This window comes from Heterocephalus glaber, unplaced genomic scaffold, assembly GCF_053883595.1.
Source record: "Heterocephalus glaber isolate CG9 unplaced genomic scaffold, H.glaber_assembly_v1.0 deba00001479, whole genome shotgun sequence".
NCBI classification, from domain to species: domain Eukaryota; kingdom Metazoa; phylum Chordata; class Mammalia; order Rodentia; family Bathyergidae; genus Heterocephalus; species Heterocephalus glaber.
In genome coordinates, this window is record NW_028258316.1 from 10225033 (window position 1) to 10244299 (window position 19267).

General features: G+C 53.9%; 2 protein-coding genes across 2 annotated transcripts; one reads left to right on the forward strand and one right to left on the reverse strand.

Moving 5' to 3' along the window:
* Nucleotides 1-238: 238 nt before the first annotated feature.
* Arpc5l (actin related protein 2/3 complex subunit 5 like) lies at nt 239-11457 on the reverse strand. The gene is made up of 5 exons (XM_087182779.1): nt 11344-11457; nt 7547-8880; nt 3655-3726; nt 2343-2519; nt 239-1036 (listed from the first exon to the last, which is right to left on the reverse strand). The coding sequence occupies exons 2-5, from the start codon at nt 7694-7696 to the stop codon at nt 974-976; spliced, it is 462 nt and encodes a 153-aa protein (XP_087038905.1). The 5' UTR covers nt 7697-8880; nt 11344-11457; the 3' UTR covers nt 239-973.
* Nucleotides 11337-15336, forward strand: Rpl35 (ribosomal protein L35; the record flags this gene model as incomplete). Its single annotated transcript, XM_004849390.4, is given in 5 exon segments — nt 11337-11553; nt 11556-11590; nt 11876-12012; nt 13361-13442; nt 15148-15336. Coding segments are annotated over 5 exon segments (621 nt in total), but the record flags the coding sequence as incomplete, so codon positions are not given.
* Between the last annotated feature and the right edge of the window lie 3931 nt (nt 15337-19267).

Consider the following 19267-nt stretch of genomic DNA (forward strand, 5'->3'; position numbering starts at 1 on the left):
CTCCCAAGCATCCCAGTGGTTCTGCAAGGAGCTGGGGAGGCAGAGGCTTGTCACTCTGGTGGAAGTCTGCATACATTCAAGGCTGCGTGACCTGGGAGGGCTTCAGGAGGACGAATGGGGTCCTCAACATTGCTGTTTCTGGAGTTTAGTTCTTCAAAGAAACTTAGCAGGACACAGCTCAGGCCATGCTCAGAAGACTAAGTATAACCACACAAACTGAAGACTTTTAAAGCCTCGATCAATTATTAAATGTTTGGCACTTTATTAAATTAAATAAGCTCCAAGGTTACATACAAATCAAAGGAGTAAGAAACAATAAATAGTATTCACCAAAACACCTCTCCGTGGCAGCAGGGTGGCCAAGGCTCAGGGAACTGCTGTGGCAGGAAGGCCTAGAGATTGCCATGCTCGCTCCCCAGGGATGGCAACTCAGGGACACATCTACCCTTCCACGTCACACTTCCTTACCGTCCCATTGTTACCACTTTTTACATACAGGAAACACACTCCAAGGGATATACTAATAAGCCAAGAGCTTTATTGATGCAGCAGGCACTTTACAATGAACCCGAGAGTCTGCCTTCTCTGGGAAGACAGGGTGTCTGTACAAACTCTCAGGTTTACCCACTTGTGAAAAACAAATTCTCCCTTTCACCACAGCCCTTGGATCTGCACCTGCCCAAATCATCCCTTCCCCTTTCAAACAGGCAGTGCACATGGTAACACCTGACCGACATAGGCCAGCCACTCTCCAGATAGTCAAGGGTCTGTTCTACGACAGAGGCAGACTCAGATCCTCCAAAGGATTTAGGAAGCAGCGATTCTCCCTCCACCTCAAAAATAAAATACATTTCAGCAGATACATATCCTGAAATTCGTAGTTGGGAGTTCCTAGGAAGATGGTCCATTGTCAGTCCAGCCTGGGCATCGAAAATTCTTCAGGGTAACATGAGTCCTTTTTGTTTTTTTGTTTTTAAACAGTCTTTCTTGCTGTAAGAACTCTTATAATGGAGCCTAGTCCTCCTACAGCTAAGGCCTGTGGGGGCAGGAAAAGGAACAAGTCAGATAAGACTTGGCCAGAGGGAGCCTGGCTCGCCAGGGAGATGAGAGTGCCTACTCCTCCTGGACCTGGATCCTATTGTGCCATGGCCCCTCTGATAAAGGAGTCCTACAGCCAAGACCATGGAGTGGGGAAGGAGCCCTGTCCTGCAGCCAAGGCCCCAAGAGCCAGCCACTCTTGAGGCAGAAATGGCTTGGAACACTGTCACTAAGCACAGAGCACAGCCCAAGTTTCTCATGGCTTCCAAACTTTTGGCATGGCCCTGGGCAAAGAAATGTACACCAGCCCATGAGAGCTGCCTGCCAACAGGGCAGACACCAAGTCGCCTCAAAGAGATGAAAGGGCCTGGCCTCTACACCATACCACTCCTTGGAGCACCGCTGCCGCCTGCACCTGCTGAGCCCAGGGAGGTGGGAGGCTGGAAGCACAGCCACAGCCCAGCACCCCAGCTGCCCACCAGTAAGCGAAGTACTCTTAAAACAATGCTGAGGGCCAGGGATTTAGCTCAGTGGTTCCACCGTCTGCCTCGAAAGCACAAGGTCCCCAGTTCCATCCCCGGTACCAAAAAAAAAAAAACCAATGCTGAGCCCATGGGGAAGGACAGTGTTAGTCATAGCCTGGTCCCCTTTAATGGCGGGTGTGCTGGCTATGGTGCTCAGGGAGTGAGGGGTGGAGTGGGACACAGTGGCACACAGGCAGGACATGGGCATGACCAGAACCCCCCAAGCAGAGGATGCACACAGCTTTTTTTTTTGGTACTGGGGCTTGAACTCAGGACCTTGGGCTTTCGAGGCAGACAGCGGAACCACTGAGCTAAATCCCCGGCCCAGTTTTTTATGCTTCAGGTGGATGAAAGCCATATTAAATGACCAAGTTTTCTGCCCACTGCACTGGCTGGAGAAGCTGAGGCCAGATAAAGAAGCCCTTCAAGCTGGTGGGAGGGCTCAGCCTGCATTCCTAAGAGTACCCCACACCCTTCTCACAGGTGTTTACACCAGGGCAGAGAAAGTGTCACAAAGCCCTCACCAGCAGGCCTTCCTCCGACCTTACCATGCCACAGCTCCCCCGCTCCCCCCTGCCCTACCCAGGTCACCCTGTTCTGCCTGGCATACATCTGCAGCTAAAAAGCAAAAGCACCCGTGATTACCACAGACAGCAGGTGAAGTGATCCACGTCTGTCTCACAAGCTGTCAGACTGTCCTACCTTTTTCTGGAAATGTGGCCTGCTGGTGTGAGCCCTGGGTGAGGCAGCAGACCCTGCGGAGGTGTCAAATTCACGTACCTTTTCATGCCACTGGAGTAACACTGCACTGCTGTTTTCTGTGGGCTTCTCAAACCCTTTATAAATGTACTTCATTAACAAGTCGATGCCATTTCTGTCCAGGGACTGCACAGCCTGCTCGATCTCGCTGCTCTTAAAATTTGTGAGCACTTTCAGCACCACACTCTGGGCTCGTTCCTACAGAAGTAAGAGAGGTGAGGTCAGGAGCTATAGCTGGGCACAGTCAAGGCCCCCAGTGTGGGCACAGGAGCATCAAACAGGGCAGAGATCACCAGCAACACTGCCTGATCTCTTAATTTATCTAGGATGCTTAAAAAAAAAAAAGCTAAATAAAATTATTTTATTGCTTCGTATTTTTATGTATTTTTTGTTTTTGAGACAAGGTCTTGCTGGCCTTGAACTCTCAGCAATCCTCCTGCCTCAGCCTTCTGTGTACAGGAGGGGGCCACTATGCCCAGATAAATTTCAGTGTGATTCCACTGATTTTGAAGGGACTGTCACTTTTTTTTTTTTTTAGACAACGTCTCACTACATAACCCAGGCTGGCCTCAAACTCCCAATCCTCCTGCCTCACCCTTCCAAGTATGTGCCACCATGGCTGGCTTAGCTTCACTACTCGGGATACCAGCATGGCCTTAAACTCCACAAGATCACAACCATGGAGGGTCACTTTAAAAAACAAAAGGGCTCCACAGGTTTCCTTGGGTATAGTACTCCCCCTGCAGGTACCCAGTAACAGAGGGGTCCTTCCTCTCCACCTCTGCCAAGGTGCAACCACTGTCACCGCACTCCTCTACCACAGCTCTATAACCCCAGCCGCAGAGGCCCCTCTCCCTAGACCAAGTTTTAGCCTTGGTGAAGCAGTGAGAATAATGCTCTTTGAAAGGCAGGAAATCCAAAAAGCACTCAAAACCCTCATGCAGATAAAGCCTATTCAGTTGCCTGTGAAAGCATAACTGCTGATAAGCCTCACTTGGCAGCTAATTTATCTGTTTTGCTCATCAACAAGGGCTGGGCTGACTTCTCACCGCAGAGGCCCTAGGGAGAAGGAAACCGTTTCTTTGGGGAGCTTGGAGCTTTTACTATACAGCCATCAGCCTTGTTGCTAGGGGTGTAGCTCTGGAGCAGGGCACTTGTCTAGCACGCATACAGAAAAAAGAAAAGCAAAAACACAAAAATCACTGACAGCTTTGAAGTCAGGAATCTGAACCTCAGGAGTGCCAGGAGGCTGTGTGGCAGCACTGCCCAGACCCATGGAGTGCACCACAGCCCCGGCCCCACAAAACCCAGCAGAGCCGCAAGACCCCTTTACCTTCACAGCTTGATTCTTGGTGTTGACTGGAGAGTTCCGCAAGGCTGCATGGAAGGCCCGAAGCATGTCCCCTGTACAGCAGCGCCAGTTAAGGATGGCTGGGCTCAGGTGCAGCCACACTTTCATTAACGGACTGACCTCAAAAGCAGCTCAAGAGCAGACTCAAAAGGGATCTTACCCCTGCCACTGACCACCCACTGCTGCCCTCCTCACTGTGGGCACAGCCTGGTTATAGCCTGCTGCTTTTCCAAGCCACAGGGATGGTGAAAGGAACCTTCGCTGGCCCTTCCTTCTGCCTCCACCTAGAGGCTCCCCCTCAAACAACTGCTCTTACAGGTAACTACAGTAAAACCCAATGGAGCCTGTGGCACCCGCTCAGTGCTAGGCACTGTTCCTGCCCCACTGGGTCCTCGGCCATCGTGCATACAAACCGGAAGTCACGCTCATGCTCTCAAAGGGAAGAATGAAGGCCCAAAGAGGTCTAACTCTTCACTCAATGCTGCTTAGCAGTTACATTCCTAAAGAAACCAAGATGTGCTAAAACTTCTAACTCCCAGGTCAATGACATCCCAACTGCTACAAGAACCTTTTGCCAATGCCTCTGCTTCCCCACCCTTAAACTTTAGTTTCAACCCTAACATCACATTCTTGGCCGAGTTCTAAATACCCAGCATGCAAAGAAAATTACAATCTGGGTTAGGTCCCCAAAGGTGACACCTATTTTAAACTGAATTACATCAGCCGACTTTCATTTCCTCATGTGAAACATTGGCTTCAGCCAAAAAGCTTCAAAAATAGAACAAGGAATAATTCTGCCCAATCAGGTCTTTACTCCTGTTCACGCAGCCATCCCCACGTGTGAGCAGACAGGCCCTGGGGCAAAGCTGAATTCCCAGCTTCCTTAGTAGAGGCTCCATCCAGCAGAGAGCTGGGTCCACCACCAGGCAAGCCACTCCCAGCCCCCCTGCTGCACAGCTCCCTCCTTGGCTCTGATCCACCTTCACTGGGAAAGGCAGCCCCCCACCAATCCCAACCAGGGCCAGTCCTGAAACCAGCCACTGGTAACCTCTACCTCAAAATTTCCTTCTCAAGTGTCCCCAGAGCAAAAGCAGGCTCCCAGGGGCTTGATAGGAAATGTAGGCTAGCACCCTCTTCACTTCTGCCTGGCACGATTGGCGAGCACAATCACTCAGAAGGTGGACGACAAGCGGAGCAGTGTGCGAGGACCAAGTACTACTTCAATTAGCTCCCTGCAGCACTAGCTTGTCAATCCCTGCAAAGGGAGTCTGGGGAGCAGGGAGGGTGTTCCTGCCAATCACCGACCATTTAGGAAGCTGGCCTCCATCCCCAGCTGCTTAGGCCCTTACAGCAAACGGGGGAGACCCTGATTTCTGCCACAGCACCAAGGGCACTTTAGACAGGATGACCCTCTGATGTGAGATCTGCCCTGTGCTTTGTAGGGTGCTTGGCTTCTACCCACAAGATTCTAGTAGCACCCTCAAGCTGTGACAAAATTAGAATGTCCCTGAACATTGCCAAATTTCCTGGGGCAGGAGAGTACAGAAGCACTCAAAACCACTGCTCTAGACAGACCCCTGCTCCAAGGACCAGAAGCTGCTTCACTGATGAAGAAAGGAACCAGTAATACTTTACAACTGCCACAAGGTCTTGGATCTTCAGCCAAGCCCATTCACATGCATCTCATTCCAAAAACTCTGTGACAACAATCATTATTCCCATTTTAAAGACTGAAATCAATGCTCTGAGAAAGAAAATTACCTGCCCAAGGTCACAAAGCTGAGGTGTCCAGCTGGCCTGCATGGCCAAGCTCCTGCTGTAATCTCTCGCTGCTGCTCTACCCAGACCCACGCTGCTTGCCCAGGCACTTGCTGTGTGCCCAGAGATGTTCTCCTGAAACTGTCCTTCATTTCACAGAGGATGATTTGGAGGCCAAGAGAGAGGGTATGTGACCTTCGCAAGGTCACACAGCTGAACAGGGCAGAGCAGTGTCGACAGAGCCCATATTCTACTTCCTCTGTGTGATCTCCCACCATGACACACTCCCCAGTACAGCCCTAAGACCCCTACCAGCTTGCCCCTCTTCACAGTGCCCTCTTCTAAAGACTCTTAAAGGCTCTATAGTTTAAATTCAAACACCTAATATAAGACCAAGGGTTGGCACATGATAGGAACGCAAATATTAATTCCTTCCTCCCTACCTAGAACCCACATTTGCCAGGATTTCACTTCTCCTCATCTGCTACCCTCCCCTTCCCCAATCCCAAGAGGTACTCTCCATGGTAACAGGCTTCTGACAATAGAGGCAAAGCTACCATCCCCTGCGCGTTCTAAGCAGCTTAAGACACCTGACTATGACTAGCTAGGTACTCATGGACACGTGACCTTCAACGAGTCCCTGCAGCAGTAAGACCAAGGTAACAGCTGGCCATGCCACGGTCTCCTCATCTGTTGAATGAGGGTTCTGGGCCAAAGGCCCGACCCTGGAGCTTCTTCAGCATCTACTGCCCAAGAGCCAGGTCCTGCACCAGACTAAAGAACCAACCTTCCCCGGCTGGGGATTAGCTCAGTGGTGCCGGCGCCTGCCTGGCAACAAGGTCCTGAGTTCAATCCCCAGTACCAGAAAAAAAAGAGAACCAACCTTCCCTCCAGGTGTCCCTTCTCATGACCCCATTTTATCAGCAGGGTAAGTGAGCAATCTGGATGGGGCAGGAAATTCAAGTTTAAATCTCCACCTCTGAAAGCACATTCCTGTTCAAAAAAGTCTGCAGGTATTTGTTTTAAAGGCATATTGGAGGGCCGGGGATTTAGCTCAGTGGTTTCGCCGCCTGCTGCGCAAGCCCAAGGACCGGAGTTCGATCCCCAGTACCAAAAAAATAAAAAATAAAAAAAATAAAGGCATATTAGAGCAGCACTGCAGGACTCCTCCCAAAACCAGTGGGCCTGACTTCCCAAATGAGTCAACTGCCTGAACACCCAGAACCTGATTTATATACAGCAGGAGCCTCCAGCCCTGCCCTGGCAAGTGTAGCGGGTGGGGAACACACTTCCTGTAACACCATTTGAATAAAGAAAAATTCTTCCTGTGAGAATAAGTCAGTTTCCTGTGCGCAAAGTGCTAAGGGGCCAAGCTGACTGTGACAATCACCTCTATTTTTAATCTCTTCTAAATGCTTGCTTTCTATGGCCACAAGAACAATCATTTCCAGTTTGGGGGCTCTACTTTTCACACTTCACGGTTTTTCTCAGCTCTAACTGCTAGTTTTCCACTGCTTCCTGCACAAGAACAGTACAGTACCGGGGCAGCCACAACTCACTTGCTGAGGGGGGCTGAGACCACGAAGGTCCAAAGCCCAAGGTGTTCAGAGCAAAATGAGAACAGGTGAGAGGGGCGGCATCAGGCAGGTCCTGGGGTCGAATGCGCACCGGCCCAGACCTCTGGGCTGCAGCGAGGGTGCCGCCTTCGCGTCCCTCCTTGGCGCTCCTTCCTCTCAGTCATCCACGCACCTATTCTCTGAGGTCTTCCATAGAGCCCAGGAGAGCAGCAGGACGGGCTTGGGAGGACTGTGCCCTCCCGCCAACCAGCCACCGACAATAGTCCTATTTCCCGCAGGAGGGACGGAGCGATGAGCGCCTTGGGCAGAGGCCGCCAGGGCGGACGAGGAGGCCAAGGGGAGGGGGTGCGGAGGAGCCGCCCACCCGGTCCAGGGCCGCGTGCGGGCGGGAGGAGGGGAGTGGGGACTCGGCAGAGAGGAGCCGAGCCGGACCGGAGCCCGGGGGAAAGGGAGCGAGGAGGCCGGGCTGCGGTGGCCGGGCCAGGGATGAGAAGGATGGGGAGCCCAGGGCGAACCGAGCCGCCGCACGGGGAAGGATATTGCCGCAGGAGCCCGTCCACCTCGCTGGGGTCCGGGCCTGGCTCTCCCGCCGCCGCCGCTGCCTCCTCCTGCTCGTCCACGAATTTGTTCTCGTCAAACTCATCGATGTCCACCCGGCGGAAGCGCGAGGACAGCGTGTTCCGGGCCATGACGGGAGCTCGGCGCCCGCTCAGCCGGCTCCGCTCCGGGTCCGACCTCACTCTACTCCGCTCACCACCGGCTCGCGCTGTCCTCCGGCTCCGGCTCCGATTCGGGGGCGGGAAGCAGCGGCCAAGCACCTCCTCCACCTCCTCCGCGCGCAGTAGCCACCGCCCACCCACTTCCGGTAGGCGCCGGAACCGGAAGCACGGAGCGGGACCTGTGCGGGGCGTACTGGGCGCGGTGGGAGCGCCGGAGCGCGGCTGTGGGAGTCTCCCCGGGAACCTCGCCAGGCGTGGATCTTCTTGGCTCTTTGCCTTCCCTTTTGGGTAGGGGGTGCCTCGCTCTCACGCAGGCCTGGTATCGTGGACGCCATAACTTCGCTCGTTCTCTGGCTTCCTCCCTGCCCCTGAGAGCCTGTGGCCCAGCGAGGAGGCAGCCCCGACACAGCCGCCGACTCCGCGGTCCTGGTTGCCCAGACAGAGAGGACACCAGGCCCCCAAAGAGAAGGCGGCCCGCCCCGCCCCGCCCCGCCCCTCGAGTGCCAGGCAGGCTTCTTGAAGAAGAAACCTTCCCAAGGGCCAGAGATTTAGCTCAGTGGCGCCGCGCCTGCCTCACAAATGCAAGGTCCTGAGTGTGAGCCCCGGTACCGAAAAAAAAAGAAAAAAACCCTCGCGCTAAGGCCTGTGCTAAGCCCGGGCAATGACCAGAGAGACCTGGAGCCTTGGCCCCACACTGAACTGGGGAGGCTGCCTGCGCAGCAGCATAGGAGTGACCCTGCTGTCAGAGTGGGGAGACCCTAATGACATCCGGTGTATCCGGAGGAGTGACAAGACGCTAAAGAATTAGTTCTTTTCTGGCACTGCGGATTGACCTTCGCTCTGAGCTAAAAAAAAGAAAAAAGAAAAACAGAAACCCTTTTAGATAGGGTCTCAAATTAAGACAAGTTTGTGATCCTCCTGCCTCAGCCTCTCAAAGTGCTGAGATTACTTGCCTGCACCACCACGCCCAGCGATGAAGACGTTTTGAAGGTGCAGGGCCCTGCTTATGTAGCAGTCACTTTGGCTTTCGGGTCGTGGCCAGGAGCGGGACTTGACTGTACGGCCACCGTGCCGGCAGGAAGGGCAAGATCCTGGATGCTGAGAAGTCAGGTCTAACTGGACAGGCATATTTTAGGGTGCAGAATTCCCAGAATCTGACGGGGGCGGGGGGGGGGAAGGGCAAAGTTTAGCATGATTGAGGTAACTGCTAATTGACCTTAGCCTTAGGCTAAAATAAAATAGGTCTGTTCATATAATGGTATAACAAAACTTTTCATTATATTTTTGTCTGATGGTCTTTTTCGTAAAGGTCAATAGTTGAAACATGACTCCATTTCATTGTTTTGCATACTTCTCAATGAATTGTCTAAAGATAGGAAAATACTACCAGAGTGATGCAACCCAATCTTGATGCTAAAGATACAGCCTCCCAAGCTGGGCAGGGTAACATGCCTGTAGTCTCAACACTGGTAGGGTAAGGCAGGAGGATCACAAGTTCAAACCCAGCTCAGGCAATTTAGCAAGGCATTGTCTCAATTTTTTAAAAGGGTGAGGGGCTTTCAGCAGCAGTATTTCCCTGCCTTGCAAGCTCAAGGTCCTGAGTTAGATCCCTGGTACCAAAAAAACAACGACAGAAAAACCCCACCTACAATTGCCTCCATACCTGGGAGGAAATCTTTTGTGACTCAGGAGGCTGGCCACAAAACAGCAGAAATTCATATCCCTAGAACATCCTGATCAGAAGGAATTTGAAACCAGGCCTGGCAGCACACATCTGTAATCCCAGCACTCAGGAGGCTGGGGCAGGAGGATCATGGCGAGTTTGAGGCCAGCCTGGACTACATAGGTCAAGGTCAGCCTGAACTACGTAGCAAGACCCTATCTCAAAAAATTAAAACAAAACAAAAAAAAAAGAAAACTTGAAGCCAAAATCGCTCATTTAACAAGAAGAAAATAGCCCCAAATAAACTGGGGAATAACATTCTAGTACATGGTCATGGACTTCCATTCCAGTCAAGGAGTCAATGTAAAAATCCATATTATAGTAGGCATGCCTGTAATCCTAGCACTTTGGGAGGCTGACAGGAGGATCATGAATTCAAGCCCAGCTTGGGCAACTTGGTCCTTAGTGAGACCCTGTCTGAATAAATCGGAGAGGAGAAACCTGGGGATGTAACTCTGGGCAGAGTTCAGTCTCCAGCATCAAAAGAAATAAAATGGGGCCAGGGATTTAGCTCAGTGGTTCCGCCACCTGCCTCAGCAAGTGCAAGGTCCCAAGTTTGATCCCCAGCACCAAAAATAAATAGAGAAAGAAAAGGTTTAAATCCATTTATGCTATGTCAGGGATGATTGAGTGTTGAGGGCAAAAAAAAATCACCTTGTGCCTGGGGTGTCTTTGCTAAAGGGAAAAGGTAAGATCTGAACTCAGATGGGACACGCTGGAAGTTCTGAGCACAGTGGTGACATGATCTGACTTCTGCCTTGTGTGGAAAGGGGTTGTCTAGCCGGGTATGGTGGCACAGTTCCAGCTACTCAGAAGGCAGAGTCAGGAGGATCACAAGTTCAAGGCCAGCCTGGGCAATTTCGCAAAACCCTGTCTCAACAAAATAAAAAGAGCTAGGCTGGAGATGCCTGTCAGTGCTAGATAGCTTGCTTAGCACGTGTGAGCGCTGGCTTCATGCCCCAGTACAACGAAAATGAAAAGAAAAGGGCTTCTCTTGCTGCTGTATTAAGCACACACATGGGAGCAGGAATCAAAGCAGGGCTGGGCATGATGGCACACCCATGTAATCCTGGCACTTTAGGAGGCTGAGTCAGGAGGATTGTGAGTTCAAGCCCAGTTTGGGCTTGAAGTTTGGGCTTTTAGTGATTTAGGGGGAGACCCTATCTCAAAGTAAAAAAATAAAAAGTACTAAGATGGGAGGTGTATTTCCTGGCCACCGCCCCAGGTACAATCAGCGGTACTGCCTCCTGCCCCCCACCAAAAAAGTTTGCCAAGGCTAGGCTTAGTGTGCACTCAGGAGGCTGAGGCAGGAGGATCGCCCTGAATTTGAGGCCTACCTGGGCTACATAGTGACTACATAGTGAAACCCTGTCTCAAACCCCACTCCCCCCAAAAAAGAGCCAAAGCTGAGAGAAGTGATTCGAGTGACAGCAGTGGTCCAGGTGGCACAAAATGGTAGCTCAAGCCAAAAGGTGGGAACAAATCCAATGTTAACATCCCCAGACACAGACACACACTGGGAAATTGAACCCAGGGCCTTCACACTGTGCTAGACCTTAACCCCTTTTTAGAGACAGCGTCTTGCTAGATTGCCTAGGCCAGGCTCTGACTTGCGATCCTCCTGCCTCAGCCTCCTAGAGTGTGGGGACTACAAGAGTGCACCACCTCCCCGGCGATAGTTCATCTTTGCAAACCCTCTCTTCTCATCCCCTCCGCACCCTCAGATCACTGGCGTCCAGCTCACAGCGGCAGCCAGATCGTCAAGTTTGGCCAATGAATGAGTGAACAAATACATGACTGAAGAATTCCAGCACTTCCTATGCTATCTCCGGCCAGCTCCCGCCCAAGATGGCCTCAGCCTCCCCAGCTGCGTCGCTCAGGACTTAAAGCCCACCTAGCGGTCCCAGAACGCCGGGAAAGACGCGGGCACCAACATCAGAAGCTCAAGATCGGCCAGCGCCGCAGGAAGGACCAGCCACGAGGTACCCGGCTGACGGGGAAAGGGGCGGGGCCTGGCTCCTCTGCCACAGCGCCATTGGCTGCGCTGGCCGCCACCCGGCAGTAGTTGCGGAGGTCAGCTCCGCCTCTTCCTCTTTCTTTTCGAGCAGGCGGCGGCGGCAGCGGCTTCTAGTACAGCTATGGTGAGTGCGAGGGAATCCGGTGCCATCCAGGCGCCACTGGGACTCGGGGACCGGGGTGAAGGAGCGGACTGAGCCCCGGTATCTCATCTGCCGGCCAGGTATGGAGGACGCCGCGCAGGACGGCCCAGCGCCCCCTCAGTCCACTTCCCCGCTGGACTAGGGTCGCGGGCCGGGAGCGTCTTTCGTCCGCGGCTCTGGGAGCTGGTGCTCCCCAGGGCTACCTTGGGGTGTGGGAGGAGGCGAGGCGGCCTGCGGGACGCCTGACTCGTACTTGCTCCCGTGCAGGCCAAGATTAAGGCTCGGGACCTTCGCGGCAAGAAGAAGGAGGAGCTGTTGAAACAGCTGGACGACCTGAAGGTGGAGCTGTCGCAGCTGCGCGTTGCCAAAGTGACGGGCGGCGCGGCGTCCAAGCTCTCCAAGATGTGAGTGACCTACTGGGAGGGCACGTGTGCTTCTGGAGCTTTCGTGAATTTTCGAAGTTGCCTTCAGGAAGTGCTCTTCAGGTGCCCGCTAGATGCACCCTTGGGTCACGCGGGAGACCGGCTGTGTGCATCCTCTTACCTACCTGTGATCCTCCGTGGAACGGCCTCCCTGTTTCTTGTCTGGAGAAGGCACTGGGGGTCCCTGAAGACCCTTTCTTTTTTTTCTCTTTTTGAGACAGGGTCGCGCTTGCTCTTCGTTCTGAACTCACTGTGTAGCTCAGGCTATGCTCTAATTGTGGCGATCCTTCTGACTCAGTCACTCAGTTGCTACAGTCGCACGCTTGCGCCACCATGCCTAGCTTTTTTGTTTGTGTTTTTGAGGCTGGGTGTCGCTATGTCATGAACTCACTTTGTAACCCAGGCTGGCCTTGAGCTCGAGACAATTCTGCCTCAGTCTCCTAAGTGCTGGGATTATAGTCTGAAGCCCGGTCTTGGTGCTGCCTCCAAAACCTAACTGGACCTTTTTTTCCAATTCCCGCTTTCACTTGATTTTTGTTGCCCCCTGTGGCGGGAGGGTGCTTTGCACCACTTCTTGAGCTGTAACCTAAATTTAATTTATGTGGTTAAGGCCCGAGGTCACTTGTGAAGGATGCGGGTTTGGTACAAGGCCCCAGGGTGCACATTCCACTTATGCCAAATCTGACACGGGTGGTCTCGCCTTCCTCTACCCCCAAATAATCTTCCTTTGAGGCCTTGAGTTGGGGGACAGAAGAGTAGTATGCTGAGTCCTCCTGAGCACATTTACCAGTCCTCCCCAGTGTGAACTCCCTGTCCCCTGACGTAGCTCTTGTTCAGCGTGGGTACAAATGACTTCTGCTGCTGACCCCTGGCCCATGCATCTCTGCTTCCCTTCTAAGACACCTTAGGCTGGAAGGTTGCCTGCTCCATGGCATGGCTCCCTCCCTCTCTTGAGGTTGAGGTGGGTTCAGTCTTCATGGTCCCAGGATATGTTCTTGACCTGGGTTTGGGTCTTTTCAGCCTCTTTTTTTTTTTTGGTACCGAGGATCGAACTTGGGTCCTTGGAGCTTGCAGGGCAGGCAGCAGAACCACTGAGCTCAGCCTCTAGTTTTGTCTCCACGGACACTAAACAGCTCAACAGCGTGGGACTCAAGTTCCCCACCCCTGGGAGGCCTCCCCAGGACCCCATACCACTCACCTCAACCTCCCCTCCAGTCACGGGTAGGGGTGATGCTGCCGATGTCCTTATAACGTCCTTCTTAGCCCTGAGTCATGCCTTGGGGGAGTGCTGTGCATCTTCCTTGTTCTCACTGATGTCTCTGTTTTGTAGCCGAGTTGTCCGAAAATCTATCGCCCGTGTTCTCACTGTTATTAACCAGACACAGAAAGAAAACCTCAGGAAATTCTACAAGGTGAGGGGCACTGGGAAGGCACGGCTGCTTTCCAGCAGGCATCATGAGGATGTAGGGATCTGGCGCCCCGTCTTGGGCCGGCGCATTGCACTGCTGCCTGCAGTGCTCCTCAGCCTGCAGCCATTGTGAAATGAGTGGAGTGGTGGAAAGGGGTCTTGCTGGAGGCTTGGGTTTTACATGTACCTTACCAGCGGAGCGGGCTGGGCGATTTCGGAGGAATGGCTGGATTTTCATTTGTTTTGGCAGTGCTGGGAGTAGAACCAGGGCCCTGGGTGTGCTGGGCAGGGGCTGGGAGTAGCTGTCCATGGGTCATGGGTGTCACAGCCGGACCTCCTCAATCTAATGTTTCAGATGAGGATCCCCAGGTTTGGGGGGCCGTGGAATGCTGGCCCTTGTTTCCACACCATGTCACAGGGTCTGGATGAGTGCGCTTGGGGGACTTCCACGGGCCTTTGACCTCTTGGTCTCAAATCTTGACAACCATCTAGTGCTCTTTTCCTTTTGTCCCTGGTGTTAGTTTTAGCAGGAACCGGGCGGGAGGAGCAGCAGGACCTGGCTCGTGTAATTGGGAGCTGGAACTCAGGACATAGGTGGTACCTGCTGGCCCAGGTGACACTTGGAGGGAGCCTTGGCCTCCTAAAAAGGCTTTTGACCGGTGGGCTCAGCTGCCTGGCTTGTTCAAGATAATACCGTCTTGGGGCCGGGGATTTAGCTCAGTGGTTCCGCCACCTGCCTCGAAAGCGCAAGGACCCGAGTTCGATTCCCTGGTACCATTAAAAATAATAATAATAATAATACCAGCTTAATGGAAGTCATCTGATGGGGGGGCATTAATTAACCTGCAGAATGGCTTCCCATCAGCACTCCGATTAGTGTTGAGGTTGACACATCAGAGAGGCTGTGGCAGTGAGGCTGGGCTGGCTGCCACCATCTGAGCTGTGTGCACACCTGTGAGGGAATGGTTTTCTCAGGAGTAGGCCTGAAGCTTTGGTCAGGCTATGAGGGAACCCCGAAGAGGCGGTGGCCAGGAGGAATGGCTTTTGTGACTGCCCCTGTGTGCCCTGCTCTTGTCCCCGGATCCAGTGAGTCCCTGGAAGTGAGGGTTCTGCACAGTAGCCCTCGCCTGTGTGACTGTTGAGCCTTTGGTGGGGCCATCGTGACCGCAAAAAAACAGCATAGCTGTGCGTGGGGCGGCAGAGCCTAAGGAGTTTGGACACTTGGTGTTGACTAGGCCTCGTTGGTGGTGGCAGAGGGAAGTGGGTGGTGAGGCTTTCCTGCCCCAGGACTGCCGTCACTCTTGAGAAACTCCTGCCACATGAGGGCGAGTTGTCCTCCCTGGACTGGGCGCCCCCTGAGCATTGGCCAGGTCTGGTGAGTGCTACGACAGTGCCCAGCACTGGGCCTTGTCCCTGAGGGGACCTTCCTAGAACGAGGAGAGTCCAGTGAGCCCCCTTGGTCTGGAAGACTTGTCGGGGACTGGGGGGTCAGCAGTGTGGACAGCAGCCCTGTCACAGGTCTAGGTGGCACTGCAGGGGCCTGGGCCAAGCCTTCTCTAGGGCCTGCAGCAGCTCTAAGATAGGGCAGTGGCCCTGCGCAGTGACCCTGGAGGTCCTCACACTGCAAACCAACTCTCCTGGGTTGCCACCAGCGTTGCAGCCCAGAGCCCCAGTGCCCAGATTTGCCCCCCACCCCATCTCTGCCCCAGGGCAAGAAGTACAAGCCCCTGGACCTGCGGCCCAAGAAGACTCGAGCCATGCGCCGCCGGCTCAACAAGCATGAGGAGAAGCTGAAGACCAAGAAGCAGCAGCGGAAGGAGCGGCTATACCCTCTGCGCAAGTTTGCGGTCAAGGCCTAAGCTGTGCAGCAGCAACAATAAAACTCGCACTCTGACCAAGGTGCTTGGTGCTTGCACTGTTTCCACCCCACTGCCTGGTGTGCCAGCTTGGAAGAAGGCGGGAGGTGTGCATCTGGGAGTCCTGGTGCCAGTCTGGGCTTGGCTTCTCATGTTCCAGACACCAGGGTGAAGGCATAGGTGGGGGCGCGTAATGTCGGCTTCTGGGTATTCAAGTGCCTGTCCCTGCAGGCGGCAGGTCCTGCTGATCCCTCCTGTGCTGTAGCCATGGGCCCTTGCTGCACGTTCTCCAGGCACGTTCTTGTTTGCATTCCCAGCCTGACTTGGCAGTAAAAACAGGCGGAGAAGTGGAGGAGGGAGCTTCCCTGGGCCAGTGTATGTGTGTGTGTAGGTGCATGTGCACATTCGCACACGTACTAATAAGTTCCCCAGGCTGGGCTCAAACTTGACATCCTCCTACCTCAGCCTGCCAAGTAGCTGGGGAGTACAGGTATGTGCCACTGCCCTTGGCTCTGGTGTGGCATCTTTGAAATCGCCTCCACGTGAGTCCCTGGCATCATTGTCTGCAGAGGACAAATAAAATGCCCACATAGTGTCTCATGTGCAGGCTGCAGTGGTGGAGTTCGACCATAAGGTACCTGGAGTCAAATATTGATACCGCTCCAGTTTTGGGCCAGCTTGGCCCTCGGCAGTGACTGCGACCCGGCTCTGGGAAGAGGCTGGTATGAGTAGCCGCCGCTGGCCAGCCAAAGAGAGCTGTGCGCTTAGCCCAGGTCATGTGGCCCTTTCGCAGGACCAGGGAGTTGTGTGTTCTTGTCCCCGGGGCTCAGGTGCCTGAAAGGTGGCTCAGCCCACAGTCCAGTGTCTGCCCTCAAGGGTTTCCAAACCCTGCTAAGCAGGAGGTCAGATGTGGAGTGTGGCACAGGTGGCTGATGTTGCCCTGGCCCTGCGGGTCCTGGTGGGAGACACTTGGGTGCCTGCCCACAGGCCCAGATGCAAACCGGCGAGTCCCGGACCAGGTGGCCTGTGGTGTGGGGCAGGCCTTGCCCTCACCTGGTGCCTCTCTACACAGTCACCTGGGCCCCCAGGAGGGGAGGAGCCCCAAGCTGCAGGGTGATGTGAGGAGTTGGGTGGCCATGGCCAGCGGGGTGGAGAGCCCAGGAGGGTTTGAAGCTGGGACTGGAGGTGTGGGGTGGCCCAGCTCAGCTCATGCTTGCATCTCCTGGAGCATCACCCACTTGTCCCAGCCACCCCCATGCCAGCTGCCTTAGGTCAGGGCTAAAGCTGACAGCGTCCACACTGCGCTGGTAACCCTCATACTGGTGGGGGGCCTTCACTGGCTACCACTTGGTCTCACTAAGACACACAGGCAGATCTTGGCAGTTGCTGAACAAGTGTGGAGAGCCACTCATCCTGGAGGAGGGGTAGGATTGCAGGGGGCCCGAACTGCTGAGCAGTCCACCCCCTGCTAAGCTGCCGGGAGAGGTCTGGAGCCCCTACCCAGTTCCCCATCTGGGAAGTGGGATACAGGGAACAGCCCCACATCCAGGCTCCAGCCATTCTTGCCATCCATCGGGTCAGGCTGCCCTGCAATTGCTGTTCTTTCCCTCGTCTCCTTAATCCTTCTGTCTACGGAGTCCTTCCTGGGTGCTGGGCACTTACAGTATCTCATCCTGCGGGGAGCAGCTGTTACTTCCATTCTGTAGCAGAGGAACTGTCTGAGGTGATAACTTGACCAGGAGCACGGTCCAAAAAGTAGGCACAGCACGGATAGCCCTTGAGGACGTTATACCAAATGAAATAAACTAGTTCCCAAAAGACAGAATACTGCTTGATTACACTTACATGAGATTCCCACAGAAACCAGATCCATAGAACAGCCAGATGTGGCACACACCTTTAATCAGTGCTCAGGAGGCTGAGGCAGGGTAACTACTAGTTCAAGAGCAGCCTGGACTACAAAGCAACTTTCTTTTTTTTGCTTTCATAACAGGTTTTATTATTTGTTGCTTTTTGTACAGTTATTGTGGGATTTGGTTGTAATATACATCTTTTTTTCCCCATTTCCCTGCCCTCCCTTCAACCCCTCCATCCCTCCCAGTTTACAAAGACTTTATTTTTTTCATTTTCTCATATTAATTCCATTCCCTTTCCTTTCCCCTACTCCCACTTCCCCTACCCCTTTGCCCCTTTTCATCTGTTATACCTTTTAGTCCTTATTTATACTTACAAAGCAAGACTCTTGTCTCAAAACAAAAATTCATAGAATAGTCCTGCTGGGGAGGAAGAGATAAGGGGTGATTTAATGGGAACAATTTCAGTTTTACAAGATGAAGCTGTCTGGAGATAAAACTCTGAATTTCGGCCAGGGATTTAGCTCAGTGGTTTCGCCGCCTGCCGTGCAAGCACAAGGACCCAAGTTCAATCCCCAGTACCAAAAAAAAAAAAAAAACAAAAAACCCAGTGTGACCTTACCACCACTGAATGATACACTTAAAAATGATCAGGATGCTAAAAACTATTTTACCACCATCGTTTTAAAAAGTTAAATCTGGGTGTAGCTCTTTGGGGCGCTGTAGCCCCCAAGTCAGGCCCTGTCTCCATGCCAGCTGGCCCGGCCCTGCCTCCAGGGTCCTAGAGGTGGGGTCTGTGGGATGAATCCCAGCTGGAATTGGGGCCTCAACCGCTGTGGTCTCCTAGCCCTAGACAGCCACAGACTGAGGCTGTGAGGTTGCACCCGAGGGGGAGAAGGCAGGACAGTTGGGAGCAGAGCATCAAAGCTGACTCGATGCCAGGACTGGAGATGCAGGCGTCTGCTCAGCTCTGTCCCCAGAGCTCTAGGCCCAGGAGCCTGGACCTCAGCCATACTCTATGCCTAGCACCAGGCACTCTGAGCTGAGCCCTCTCAGGAGAATCCAAGGCAAGACCCCTTTCTAGAGCCAAGCCAGACCCCAAAACGCCAAGTTCACAATATGCACTAAGCCCTAAGGCCACTATTTTTTAAATATTTACTACTTATTTTTGGTTTTTGGAGACAGGGTCCCACCATGTCGTTCAGGCTGGCCTTGAATGCACTATGTAGCCAGTGTGGCATGGAACTCACGGGACCCTCCTGCCTCAGCCTCCGGAGAACTAGGACACGTCACTATACCGGCCTCTTAAGTCCACTTAGAGCCAGACTAAACACCAAAGCCAGCCAGGACCTGTGAGTCCTCTCTGGAGCGGGGCCAGAGCCCGGAGCCCTTGTTAGAACCAGAACTGAACTCAGAACCTAGAGCCATTCTCTAGAGCCGCCCTGGAACTCTCGCTGCATGGAACCTGGAACCACGCTAGACCCCAGGCTGGCCTGGATTCTGGAAGGCGGCTGGGCTTCGCCAATGCGCGGTGGCCCCGCTGTTCAGCGGCGCCCTCCGACCCGGGCCACCCCCCCTTCCTAGAAAGACAACCCGGGCCGCAGCGCAGGTGATGCAGGGGGAGAGGAGACTGTGTACAGCGGTCTCCATGGTGACGGGGGCGGGGCGCCGCAGCCGAGACCGTGCTCAGCTCGGGGAGGTGGAGCTGCAACAGCAGGAGCGCGGGGGGGGGGGGGGACTGGGAGGAGGGACTTCCCGTCCCGCCGAAGCCCACCGCTCACCGAGGGGCGCCGGCCCCAGGGAGACTGCGAAGGGTGACCGCTAGAGGGCGCGCGAGGCCCGCTCACTGGCCTGGCTCTGAACCTGGGCCCTGCGCCTGCCTGGACGCCGGGTGACAGGGAGCCAGTTTTACCTTCTGCACAACCAGGAGGACCAGAACATGGTAAGTGCCCACGAGGGTGGAACCAAGACCCCTGCTGCCCAGGAGCAGCTGCTACAGAGGCAGAGAAACCCAGCAAAGGAAGCTAGCCTCCTCTGGGAGGCTGAAGCAGGAGGATGGCAAGTGCCAGCCCAACCTGGGCAACTTAGCGACCTAGCGAGACCTTATCTCAAAATAAAAA